This window comes from Salmo salar, chromosome 22 (genome assembly GCF_965601325.2).
Source record: "Salmo salar chromosome 22, fSalSal1, whole genome shotgun sequence".
In the NCBI taxonomy this organism is placed as follows: Eukaryota; Metazoa; Chordata; class Actinopteri; order Salmoniformes; family Salmonidae; genus Salmo; species Salmo salar.
In genome coordinates, this window is record NC_138312.1 from 60669086 (window position 1) to 60682343 (window position 13258).

General features: G+C 45.0%; 1 protein-coding gene across 2 annotated transcripts in view; it reads right to left on the reverse strand.

Annotated features, from left to right (window-relative positions):
- Positions 1-1557: 1557 nt before the first annotated feature.
- Positions 1558-13258, reverse strand: part of slc6a11b (solute carrier family 6 member 11b) — a 68610-nt gene continuing 56909 nt past the window's right edge. For both annotated transcript variants that reach the window (XM_082967725.1, XM_082967724.1), the window contains exons 9-11: positions 3655-3779; positions 2319-2431; positions 1558-1845 (exon numbers count right to left, since the gene is read on the reverse strand). In XM_082967725.1, the coding sequence (XP_082823851.1) occupies positions 1573-1845; positions 2319-2431; positions 3655-3779 (511 nt within the window). In that variant the 3' untranslated portion in view covers positions 1558-1572. The remainder of the gene's footprint in view (positions 1846-2318; positions 2432-3654; positions 3780-13258) is intronic.

The following is a 13258-nucleotide window of genomic DNA, read 5'->3' on the forward strand; positions in this document are numbered from 1 at the left end:
AAAAAGCTGTTTTTTGATATAAATATGAACTTGATTGAACAAAACATGCATGTATTGTATAACATAATGTCCTAGGTGTGTCATCTGATGAAGATCATCAAAGGTTAGTGCTGCATTTAGCTGTGGTTTGGGTTTATGTGACATTATATGCTAGCTTGAAAAATGGGTGTCTGATTATTTCTGGCTGGGTACTCTGCTGACAAAATCTAATGTTTTGCTTTCGTTGTAAAGCCTTTTTGAAATCGGACAGTGTGGTTAGATTAACGAGAGTCTTGTCTTTAAAATGGTGTAAAATAGTCATATGTTTGAGAAATTGAAGTAATAGCATTTCTAAGGTATTTGAATAACGCGCCACAGGATTCCACTGGCTGTTACGTAGGTGGGACGATTTCGTCCCACCGACCCTAGAGAAGTTAACCATGTCTCCTCCCCTTCATCTACACTGATTGAAGTGGATTTAACCTGTTGGGTCTAGGGGGCAGCATTTGCACGTCTGGATAAAAAAAATGTACCCGATTTAATCTGGTTACTAATCCTACCCAGTAACTAGAATATGCATATACTTATTATATATGGATAGAAAACACTCTAAAGTTTCCAAAACTGTTTGAATGGTGTCTGTGAGTATAACAGAACTCATTTGGCAGGCAAAACCCTGAGACATTTTCTGACAGGAAGTGGATACCTGATGTGTTGTATTGACTTTAAACCTATCCCATTGAAAAACACAGGGGTTTAGGAATATTTTGGCACTTCCTATTGCTTCCACTAGATGTCACCAGCCTTTACAAAGTGTTTTGAGTCTTCTGGAGGGAGATCTGACCGAACAAGAGCCATGGAACGGTGATGTCCCATTAGACACCTGGCGCGCTACTTCATGTTGGGTACCCTCGTTCCAATACGTTATAAAAGACTATGCATTCGTCCACCTTGAATATTATTCATGTTCTGGTTAAAAAAGGCCCTAATGATTTATGCTATACAACGTTTGACATGTTTGAACGAACGGAAATATATTTTTTCCCTCGTTCATGACGAGAAGTCCGGCTGGCTTACATCATGTGCTAACGAGACGGAGATTTTTGGACATAAATGATGAGCTTTTTTGAACAAAACTACATTCGTTATGGACCTGTGATACCTGGAAGTGACATCTGATGAAGAGAATCAAAGGTAATGGATTATTTACATAGTATTTTCGATTTTAGATCTCCCCAACATGACGTCTAGTCTGTATCGATTCCACCCTGATGACATCAACACATGATCAGAAACGGTTCAAACGGTTTCAAATGGACCTGAGAATGGTTTCAGCGGGTCACTCGTTTTTAGTTACTGGCTTCTGTGCTATATAATCTGAACCGGTATCAATGTGGGTCAGCCATTTAGAGGTGAGCCCATTTGAACGATGGCATAATTCATAGGTCAGCTACACGTGAGATTTATTCATGCCTGGCTTTACAGAAGAACTGAGCAGAAAGAGCTTTAAGCAGCATTCAACACCATTTTGACCCATTTCTGAATGGTGGTTTGTATTGGTGTATTGGTGGTATAGCTCCTTATATGAAACGCTCATTTGGAAATAGGCAGAAATATAACTACAAGAACATTCAAGTCAATGTTTTGTGGTGTGTGAACCAGTGGCCATATTGAGTGTACCCATGGGAGTGAAGCAGGAAGTACAAGCAGGAAGTACAACGGACTTACCTCTGTCAACATGATGAGCCCCACGAAGAAAGAGCATATAGACAAGCCCAGGATGAGCATTTCTCGACGGTAGCCTCTCCTGAAGGTCTCTGGGTACATGTCTATTACCGCTGTCACCAGGCTCTCTACACACACAAACTACACAACACAACACAACTCATTCTCTCTCTCCTTCCCTGCCTCCCTTCCTCTCTCTCTCCCTCCTTCCCTGCCTCTCTCTCTCTCTCTCTCTCCCCTTCCCTGCCTCCCTTCCTCTCTCTCTCTCTCCCTCCTTCCCTTCCTTCCTCCCTCTCTCTCTCTCCTTCCCTGCCTCCCTTCCTCTCTCTCCCTCCTCCCCTGCCTCTCTCTCTCTCCCTCCTTCCCTGCATCCCTCTCTCTCTCTCCCTCCCTCCCTGACTCCCTAACCCCTCTCTCTCTCTCTCTCCCTCCCTCCCTCCCTCTCTCTCGCTCCCTTCTTCTCTGCCTCCCTCCCTCCCTCCATCCTTCCTTCCCTCCCCCTCTCTCTCCCTCCCCCCTCTCTCTCCCCCCTCTCTCTCCCTCCCTCCTCCCCCCTCTCCCTCCCTCCCTCCCTCCCTCCCTCCCTCCCTCCCTCTCCCCTCTGGTGTCCTAACCTGGCTGTCCAGCCCCAGGAAGATGAGCATCATGAAGAAGAGACAAGCCCACAGAGGAGACAGAGGCATCATGGTCACAGCTTTAGGGTAGGCTATGAAGGCTAAGCCTGGACCTGGTGTAAACAACAACAATAACAACATTAGCAACAACAACACACAGCTTCAGGGTTTAGACTACAAAGGTTAGGCCTTTGATACATACTGCTGGCTGTGTCTACATGGCACTCAATGTGATCAAGGACATGCAGAGATTCAGACGAACATATTACACATGTCAGCAATTTGTAATTTACAAGTAAATAATCACAAATCAGCAGACAAACAGTAGAGTTCTCTGTGAGCTAACTGGTCTGTCCATTCACTGCCTCCCATCTCCTGCCAAACTCCTCCCATCTCCTGTCAAAGTCCTCCTATCTCCTGCCAAACTCCTCCCATCTCCTGCCAAAGTCCTGCCAAACTCCTCCCATCTCCTGCCAAACTCCTCCCAATCTCCTGCCAAACTCCTCCCAATCTCCTGCCAAACTCCTCCCATCTCCTTCCAATCTCCTCCCATCTCCTGCAAAAGTTCTGCCAAACCCCTCCCATCTCATGCCAAACTCCTCCCATCTCCTGCCAAACTCCTCCCATCTCCTGCCAAACTCCTCCCATCTCCTGCCAAACTCCTCCCATCTCCTGCCAAACTCCTCCTATCTCCTGACAAACTCCTCCCATCTCCCTCCCATCTCCTGCCAAACTCCTCCCATCTCCTGCCAAACTCCTCCTATCTCCTGACAAACTCCGCCCATCTCCTGCCAAACCCCTCCCATCTCCTGCCAAACTCCTCCCATCTCCTGACAAACTCCTCCCATCTCCTGCCAAACTCCTCCCATCTCCTGCCAAACTCCTCCCATCTCCTGCCAAACTCCTCCCATCTCCTGCCAAACGCCTCCCATCTGCCCCACTTCATAACACTGTCTCTGTCTCTGTCTCTGTCATGCTCCACACAGCTGAATCATTCATGTTGGACTTGAATAAGACATAGCACAGCGGTGGTTCTACTACACTAAGAGCTTCTGAGAGGAAGGCAGTTACATCATCATCATCCTCCATCACATTGTAGTTCCAGTCATACAGAAGGCTGGGTTTGTCAGTAGAACCGCAAACTGGCATGCAGCTCGACAGTCCTTTAACAAAGGTCTCTGGGTGCAAGGTTGGAAAGAAATGGAAAACCTGCACTCATTGGAAACACAGTCTTTAAGAAGTTTTCATTTCCCAAAATGGACGCTTTTCGGCAACAGCCTTTTATCCTTTATTTGACATTGGCTGGTGCTAAAGAGAACAAGATTATCGTTTTTACCAGACTCTGCCACGGCCTCGATGGGCACACCCTGTTCTAAGGCCATGAAGCCAAGCACAGAGAAGATGGCGAAGCCCGCCACAAAGCTGGTCCCACTATTCAGACAGCACAGCATGATGCAGTCCCTGTGGAACGGACCGACAGACAGACACACAGACACACAGACAGACAGACAGACAGACACACAGACAGACAGACACACAGTCAGACAGACAGACAGACAGACAGACAGACAGACAGACAGACAGACAGACAGTCAGACAGACAGACAGACAGACAGACAGACAGACAGACAGACAGACAGACAGACAGACAGACAGACACACAGACACACAGTCAGACAGACAGACAGACAGACAGACAGACAGACAGACAGACAGACACACAGTCAGACAGTCAGACAGACAGACAGACAGACAGACAGACAGACAGACAGTCAGACAGACAGACAGACAGACAGACAGACAGACAGACAGTCAGACAGACAGACAGACAGACAGACAGACAGACAGACAGACAGACAGACAGACAGACAGACAGACAGACAGGGAGACAGACAGACAGACAGTCAGACAGACAGACAGACAGACAGGGAGACAGACAGACAGACAGACAGACAGTCAGACAGACAGACAGACAGACAGACAGACAGACAGACAGACAGACAGTCAGACAGACAGACAGACAGACAGACAGACAGACAGACAGACAGACAGACAGACAGACAGACAGACAGACAGACAGACAGACAGACAGGGAGACAGACAGACAGTCAGACAGACAGACAGACAGACAGACAGACAGACAGACAGACAGACAGACAGACAGACAGACAGGTCAGAGAGACAGACACACAGACAGACAGACAGACAGACAGACAGACAGACAGACAGACAGACAGACAGACAGACAGACAGACAGACAGACAGGTCAGAGAGACAGACACACAGACAGACAGACAGACAGACAGACAGACAGACAGACAGACAGACAGACAGACAGACAGACAGACAGACAGACAGAGCGAGAGAGAATCTTAATTTGATCACTCTGTTGTTTTCTTGCACCACAGGATTTACATAAATACATTAAAAACCTGCACTAACACATCATTGTAATTACAGTATTGCCTTTTTCATGTAGCCCTAACTTTGTTCAGCTAATAGTTTAATTACCAATCAAGCAACATTACATTGGCAGAACAGTGTGAATGGGTTGAAATCCTGTTGCTGAAGGATTATTTTGCTGTGACAAAACTGGCCAAATTAAGAGAGTACACCTACACCATGAAATAGTCCCTGGAACACACATTTACTAATGCAGTCCCTGGAACACACATTTACTAATGCAGTCCCTGGAACACTCATTTACTAATACAGTCCCTGGAACACACATTTACTAATGCAGTCCCTGGAACACACATTTACTAATGCAGTCCCTGGAACACTCATTTACTAATACAGTCCCTGGAACACACATTTACTAATGCAGTCCCAGGAATAAACATACAGTGCCTTCAGAAAGTATTCACACACCTTGACTTTTCCAAATTTCGTTGTATTATATCCTGAATTTCAAATTGATTAAATTTTGATTTTGTGTCACTGGCCTACACACAATACCCCATAATTGGGTCAGTCTTACCGGTAGTATTGTCTGTGTATCAGTCTTACCGGTAGTATTGTCTGTGTGTCAGTCTTACCGGTAGTATTGTCTGTGTGTCAGTCTAACCGGTAGTATTGTCAGTCTAACCGGTAGTATTGTCTGTGTGTCAGTCTAACCGGTAGTATTGTCTGTGTGTCAGTCTAACCGGTAGTATTGTCAGTCTTACCGGTAGTATTGTCTGTGTGTCAGTCTTACCGGTAGTATTGTCTGTGTGTCAGTCTTACCGGTAGTATTGTCTGTGTGTCAGTCTAACCGGTAGTATTGTCTGTGTGTCAGTCTGAAAGGTAGTATTGTCTGTGTGTCAGTCTTACCGGTAGTATTGTCTGTGTGTCAGTCTTACCGGTAGTATTGTCTGTGTGTCAGTCTAACCGGTAGTATTGTCTGTGTGTCAGTCTAACCGGTAGTACTGTCTGTGTGTCAGTCTTACCGGTAGTATTGTCTGTGTGTCAGTCTAACCGGTAGTATTGTCTGTGTGTCAGTCTAACCGGTAGTATTGTCTGTGTGTCAGTCTAACCGGTAGTATTGTCTGTGTGTCAGTCTTACCGGCAGTATTGTCTGTGTGTCAGTCTAACCGGTAGTATTGTCAGTGTGTCAGTCTAACCAGTAGTATTGTCTGTGTGTCAGTCTAATCGGTAGTATTGTCTGTGTGTCAGTCTTACCGGTAGTATTGTCTGTGTGTCAGTCTTACCGGTAGTATTGTCTGTATGTCAGTCTTACCGGTAGTATTGTCTGTGTGTCAGTCTAACCGGTAGTATTGTCAGTCTTGCCGGTAGTATTGTCTGTGTGTCAGTCTTACCGGTAGTATTGTCTGTGTGTCAGTCTTACCGGTAGTATTGTCTGTGTGTCAGTCTAACCGGTAGTATTGTCAGTGTGTCAGTCTAACCAGTAGTATTGTCTGTGTCAGTCTTACCGGTAGTATTGTCTGTGTCAGTCTAACCGGTAGTATTGTCTGTGTGTCAGTCTAACTGGTAGTATTGTCTGTGTGTCAGTCTTACCGGTAGTATTGTCTGTGTGTCAGTCTAACCGGTAGTATTGTCTGTGTGTCAGTCTTACCGGTAGTATTGTCTGTGTGTCAGTCTTACCGGTAGTATTGTCTGTGTCAGTCTTACCGGTAGTATTGTCTGTGTGTCAGTCTAACCGGTAGTATTGTCAGTCTTACCAGTAGTATTGTCTGTGTGTCAGTCTAACCGGTAGTATTGTCAGCGTGTCAGTCTTACCGGTAGTATTGTCAGTCTAACCGGTAGTTTTGTCTGTGTGTCAGTCTAACCGGTAGTATTGTCTGTGTCAGTCTTACCGGTAGTATTGTCTGTGTCAGTCTTACCGGTAGTATTGTCTGTGTGTCAGTCTTACCGGTAGTATTGTCAGTCTTACCGGTAGTATTGTCTGTGTGTCAGTCTAACCAGTAGTATTGTCTATGTGTCAGTCTAACCGGTAGTATTGTCTGTGTGTCAGTCTTACCGGTAGTATTGTCTGTGTGTCAGTCTAACCGGTAGTATTGTCTGTGTGTCAGTCTTACCGGCAGTATTGTCTGTGTGTCAGTCTAACCGGTAGTATTGTCAGTGTGTCAGTCTAACCAGTAGTATTGTCTGTGTGTCAGTCTAATCGGTAGTATTGTCTGTGTGTCAGTCTTACCGGTAGTATTGTCTGTGTGTCAGTCTTACCGGTAGTATTGTCTGTATGTCAGTCTTACCGGTAGTATTGTCTGTGTGTCAGTCTAACCGGTAGTATTGTCAGTCTTGCCGGTAGTATTGTCAGTCTAACCGGTAGTATTGTCAGTCTAACCGGTAGTATTGTCTGTGTGTCAGTCTAACCGGTAGTATTGTCAGTCTTACCGGTAGTATTGTCTGTGTGTCAGTCTAACCGGTAGTATTGTTAGTCTTACCGGTAGTATTGTCTGTGTGTCAGTCTAACCGGTAGTATTGTCAGACTAACCGGTAGTATTGTCAGTCTAACCGGTAGTATTGTCTGTGTGTCAGTCTTACCGGTAGTATTGACTGTGTGTCAGTCTAACCGATAGTATTGTCTGTCTTACCGGTAGTATTGTCTGTGTGTCAGTCTTACCGGTAGTATTATCTGTGTGTCAGTCTAACCGGTAGTATTGTCTGTGTGTCAGTCTAACCGGTAGTATTGTCTGTGTGTCAGTCTTATCGGTAGTATTGTCTGTGTGTCAGTCTTACCGGTAGTATTGTCTGTGTGTCAGTCTTACCGGTAGTATTGTCTGTGTGTCAGTCTTACCGGTAGTATTGTCTGTGTGTCAGTCTTACCGGTAGTATTGTCAGTCTTACCGGTAGTATTGTCTGTGTGTCAGTCTAACCGGTAGTATTGTCAGTCTTACCAGTAGTATTGTCTGTGTGTCAGTCTAACCGGTAGTATTGTCAGTGTGTCAGTCTTACCGGTAGTATTGTCAGTCTAACCGGTAGTTTTGTCTGTGTGTCAGTCTAACCGTTAGTATTGTCTGTGTCAGTCTTAACGGTAGTATTGTCAGTCTAACCGGTAGTTTTGTCTGTGTATCAGTCTTACCGGTAGTATTGTCTGTGTCAGTCTTACCGGTAGTATTGTCTGTGTGTCAGTCTTACCGGCAGTATTGTCAGTCTTACCGGCAGTATTGTCAGTCTTACCGGTAGTATTGTCTGTGTGTCAGTCTAACCAGTAGTATTGTCTGTGTGTCAGTCTAACCGGTAGTATTGTCTGTGTGTCAGTCTTACCGGTAGTATTGTCTGTGTGTCAGTCTTACCGGTAGTATTGTCTGTGTGTCAGTCTAACCGGTAGTATTGTCAGTCTTACCGGTAGTATTGTCAGTCTAACCGGTAGTATTGTCAGTCTTACCGGTAGTATTGTCAGTCTTACCGGTAGTATTGTCTGTGTGTCAGTCTAACCGGTAGTATTGTCAGTCGAACCGGTAGTATTGTCTGTGTGTCAGTCTTAGCGGTAGTATTGTCTGTCTTACCAGTAGTATTGATTGTGTGTCAGTCTAACCGGTAGTATTGTCTGTCTTACCGGTAGTATTGTCAGTCTAACAGCTAGTATTGTCTGTGTGTCAGTCTAACCGGTAGTATTGTCAGTCTAACCGGTAGTATTGTCTGTGTGTCAGTCTAACCGGTAGTATTGTCTGTGTGTCAGTCTTACCGGTAGTATTGTCTGTGTGTCAGTCTTACCGGTAGTATTGTCTGTGTGTCAGTCTAACCGGTAGTATTGTCTGTGTGTCAGTCTAACCGGTAGTATTGTCTGTGTGTCAGTCTAACCGGTAGTATTGTCTGTGTGTCAGTCTTACCGGTAGTATTGTCTGTGTGTCAGTCTTACCGGTAGTATTGTCTGTGTGTCAGTCTAACCGGTAGTATTGTCTGTGTGTCAGTCTTACCGGTAGTATTGTCTGTGTGTCAGTCTTACCGGTAGTATTGTCTGTGTGTCAGTCTTACCGGTAGTATTGTCTGTGTGTCAGTCTTACCGGTAGTAGTCGTGTGCAGTCTAACCGGTAGTATTGTCTGTGTGTCAGTCTAACCGGTAGTATTGTCTGTGTGTCAGTCTTACCGGTAGTATTGTCTGTGTGTCAGTCTAACCGGTAGTATTGTCTGTGTGTCAGTCTTACCGGTAGTATTGTCAGTCTAACCGGTAGTATTGTCTGTGTGTCAGTCTAACCGGTAGTATTGTCAGTCTTACCAGTAGTATTGTCTGTGTGTCAGTCTAACCGGTAGTATTGTCAGTGTCAGTCTTACCAGTAGTATTGTCTGTGTCAGTCTTACCGGTAGTATTGTCTGTGTGTCAGTCTTACCGGTAGTATTGTCAGTCTTACCGGTAGTATTGTCTGTGTGTCAGTCTAACCAGTAGTATTGTCTGTGTGTCAGTCTAACCGGTAGTATTGTCTGTGTGTCAGTCTTACCGGTAGTATTGTCTGTGTGTCAGTCTTACCGGTAGTATTGTCTGTATGTCAGTCTAACCGGTAGTATTGTCTGTGTGTCAGTCTAACCGGTAGTATTGTCAGTCTTACCGGTAGTATTGTCAGTCTAACCGGTAGTATTGTCAGTCTTACCGGTAGTATTGTCTGTGTGTCAGTCTAACCGGTAGTATTGTCAGTCTTACCGGTAGTATTGTCTGTGTGTCAGTCTAACCGGTAGTATTGTCAGTCTAACCGGTAGTATTGTCTGTGTGTCAGTCTTACCGGTAGTATTGACTGTGTGTCAGTCTAACCGGTAGTATTGTCGGTCTTACCGGTAGTATTGTCTGTGTGTCAGTCTTACCGGTAGTATTGTCTGTGTGTCAGTCTAACCGGTAGTATTGTCAGTCTTACCGGTAGTATTGTCTGTGTGTCAGTCTAACCGGTAGTATTGTCAGTCTAACTGGTAGTATTGTCTGTGTGTCAGTCTAACCGGTAGTATTGTCTGTCTTACCGGTAGTATTGACTGTGTGTCAGTCTAACCGGTAGTATTGTCTGTCTTACCGGTAGTATTGTCAGTCTAACAGCTAGTATTGTCTGTGTGTCAGTCTAACCGGTAGTATTGTCAGTGTGTCAGTCTAACCAGTAGTATTGTCTGTGTGTCAGTCTAACCGGTAGTATTGTCTGTGTGTCAGTCTTACCGGTAGTATTGTCTGTGTGTCAGTCTAACCGGTAGTATTGTCAGACTAACCGGTAGTATTGTCAGTCTAACCGGTAGTATTGTCTGTGTGTCAGTCTTACCGGTAGTATTGACTGTGTGTCAGTCTAACCGGTAGTATTGTCTGTCTTACCGGTAGTATTGTCTGTGTGTCAGTCTTACCGGTAGTATTGTCTGTGTGTCAGTCTAACCGGTAGTATTGTCTGTGTGTCAGTCTTACCGGTAGTATTGTCTGTGTGTCAGTCTTACCGGTAGTATTGTCTGTGTGTCAGTCTTACCGGTAGTATTGTCTGTGTGTCAGTCTTACCGGTAGTATTGTCTGTGTGTCAGTCTTACCGGTAGTATTGTCAGTCTAACCGGTAGTTTTGTCTGTGTGTCAGTCTAACCGTTAGTATTGTCTGTGTCAGTCTTACCGGTAGTATTGTCAGTCTAACCGGTAGTTTTGTCTGTGTATCAGTCTTACCGGTAGTATTGTCTGTGTCAGTCTTACCGGTAGTATTGTCTGTGTGTCAGTCTTACCGGCGGCGCTCCGGCAGTATTGTCAGTCTTACCGGTAGTATTGTCTGTGTGTCAGTCTAACCAGTAGTATTGTCTGTGTGTCAGTCTAACCGGTAGTATTGTCTGTGTGTCAGTCTTACCGGTAGTATTGTCTGTGTGTCAGTCTTACCGGTAGTATTGTCTGTGTCAGTCTTACCGGTAGTATTGACTGTGTCAGTCTTACCGGTAGTATTGTCTGTGTGTCAGTCTTACCGGTAGTATTGTCTGTGTGTCAGTCTTACCGGTAGTATTGTCTGTATGTCAGTCTTACCGGTAGTATTGTCTGTGTGTCAGTCTAACCGGTAGTATTGTCAGTCTTACCGGTAGTATTGTCAGTCTAACCGGTAGTATTGTCAGTCTTACCGGTAGTATTGTCAGTCTTACCGGTAGTATTGTCTGTGTGTCAGTCTAACCGGTAGTATTGTCAGTCGAACCGGTAGTATTGTCTGTGTGTCAGTCTTAGCGGTAGTATTGACTGTGTGTCAGTCTAACCGGTAGTATTGTCAGTCTAACCGGTAGTATTGTCTGTGTGTCAGTCTTACCGGTAGTATTGTCTGTGTGTCAGTCTAACCGGTAGTATTGTCAGTCTTACCGGTAGTATTGTCTGTGTGTCAGTCTAACCGGTAGTATTGTCAGTCTAACCGGTAGTATTGTCTGTGTGTCAGTCTAACCGGTAGTATTGTCTGTCTTACCGGTAGTATTGACTGTGTGTCAGTCTTACCGGTAGTATTGACTGTGTGTCAGTCTAACCGGCAGTATTGTCAGTCTTACCGGCAGTATTGTCAGTCTAACCGGTAGTATTGTCTGTGTGTCAGTCTAACCGGTAGTATTGTCTGTGTGTCAGTCTAACCGGTAGTATTGTCTGTGTGTCAGTCTAACCGGTAGTATTGTCTGTGTGTCAGTCTTACCGGTAGTATTGTCTGTGTGTCAGTCTTACCGGTAGTATTGACTGTGTGTCAGTCTAACCGGTAGTATTGTCTGTGTGTCAGTCTAACCGGTAGTATTGTCTGTGTGTCAGTCTTACCGGTAGTATTGTCTGTATGTCAGTCTTACCGGTAGTATTGTCTGTGTGTCAGTCTAACCGGTAGTATTGTCAGTCTTACTGGTAGTATTGTCAGTCTAACCGGTAGTATTGTCAGTCTTACCGGTAGTATTGTCAGTCTTACCGGTAGTATTGTCTGTGTGTCAGTCTAACCGGTAGTATTGTCAGTCGAACCGGTAGTATTGTCTGTGTGTCAGTCTTCGCGGTAGTATTGACTGTGTGTCAGTCTAACCGGTAGTATTGTCAGTCTAACCGGTAGTATTGTCAGTCTAACCGGTAGTATTGTCTGTGTGTCAGTCTTACCGGTAGTATTGTCTGTGTGTCAGTCTAACCGGTAGTATTGTCAGTCTTACCGGTAGTATTGTCTGTGTGTCAGTCTAACCGGTAGTATTGTCAGTCTAACCGGTAGTATTGTCTGTCTTACCAGTAGTATTGACTGTGTGTCAGTCTAACCGGTAGTATTGTCTGTCTTACCAGTAGTATTGTCAGTCTAACAGCTAGTATTGTCTGTGTGTCAGTCTAACCGGTAGTATTGTCAGTCTAACCGGTAGTATTGTCTGTGTGTCAGTCTAACCGCTAGTATTGTCTGTGTGTCAGTCTAACCGGTAGTATTGTCTGTGTGTCAGTCTAACCGGTAGTATTGTCTGTGTGTCAGTCTAACCGGTAGTATTGTCTGTGTGTCAGTCTAACCGGTAGTATTGTCTGTGTGTCAGTCTTACCGGTAGTATTGTCTGTGTGTCAGTCTAACCGGTAGTATTGTCTGTGTGTCAGTCTTACCGGTAGTATTGTCTGTGTGTCAGTCTAACCGGTAGTATTGTCTGTGTGTCAGTCTTACCGGTAGTATTGTCTGTGTGTCAGTCTTACCGGTAGTATTGTCTGTGTGTCAGTCTTACCGGTAGTATTGTCTGTGTGTCAGTCTTACCGGTAGTATTGTCAGTCTAACCGGTAGTATTGTCTGTGTGTCAGTCTAACCGGTAGTATTGTCAGTCTTACCAGTAGTATTGTCTGTGTGTCAGTCTAACCGGTAGTATTGTCAGTGTCAGTCTTACCGGTAGTATTGTCTGTGTCAGTCTTACCGGTAGTATTGTCTGTGTGTCAGTCTTACCGGTAGTATTGTCAGTCTTACCGGTAGTATTGTCTGTGTGTCAGTCTAACCAGTAGTATTGTCTGTGTGTCAGTCTAACCGGTAGTATTGTCTGTGTGTCAGTCTTACCGGTAGTATTGTCTGTGTGTCAGTCTTACCGGTAGTATTGACTGTGTGTCAGTCTAACCGGTAGTATTGTCTGTCTTACCGGTAGTATTGTCTGTATGTCAGTCTAACCGGTAGTATTGTCTGTGTGTCAGTCTAACCGGTAGTATTGTCAGTCTTACCGGTAGTATTGTCAGTCTAACCGGTAGTATTGTCAGTCTTACCGGTAGTATTGTCTGTGTGTCAGTCTAACCGGTAGTATTGTCAGTCTTACCGGTAGTATTGTCTGTGTGTCAGTCTAACCGGTAGTATTGTCAGTCTAACCGGTAGTATTGTCTGTGTGTCAGTCTTACCGGTAGTATTGACTGTGTGTCAGTCTAACCGGTAGTATTGTCGGTCTTACCGGTAGTATTGTCTGTGTGTCAGTCTTAGCGGTAGTATTGACTGTGTGTCACTCTAACCGGTAGTATTGTCAGTCTAACCGGTAGTATTGTCAGTCTAACCGGTAGTATTGTCTGTGTGTCAGTCTTACCGGTAGTATTGACTGTGTGTCAGTCTAACCGGTAGTATTGTCTGTCTTAC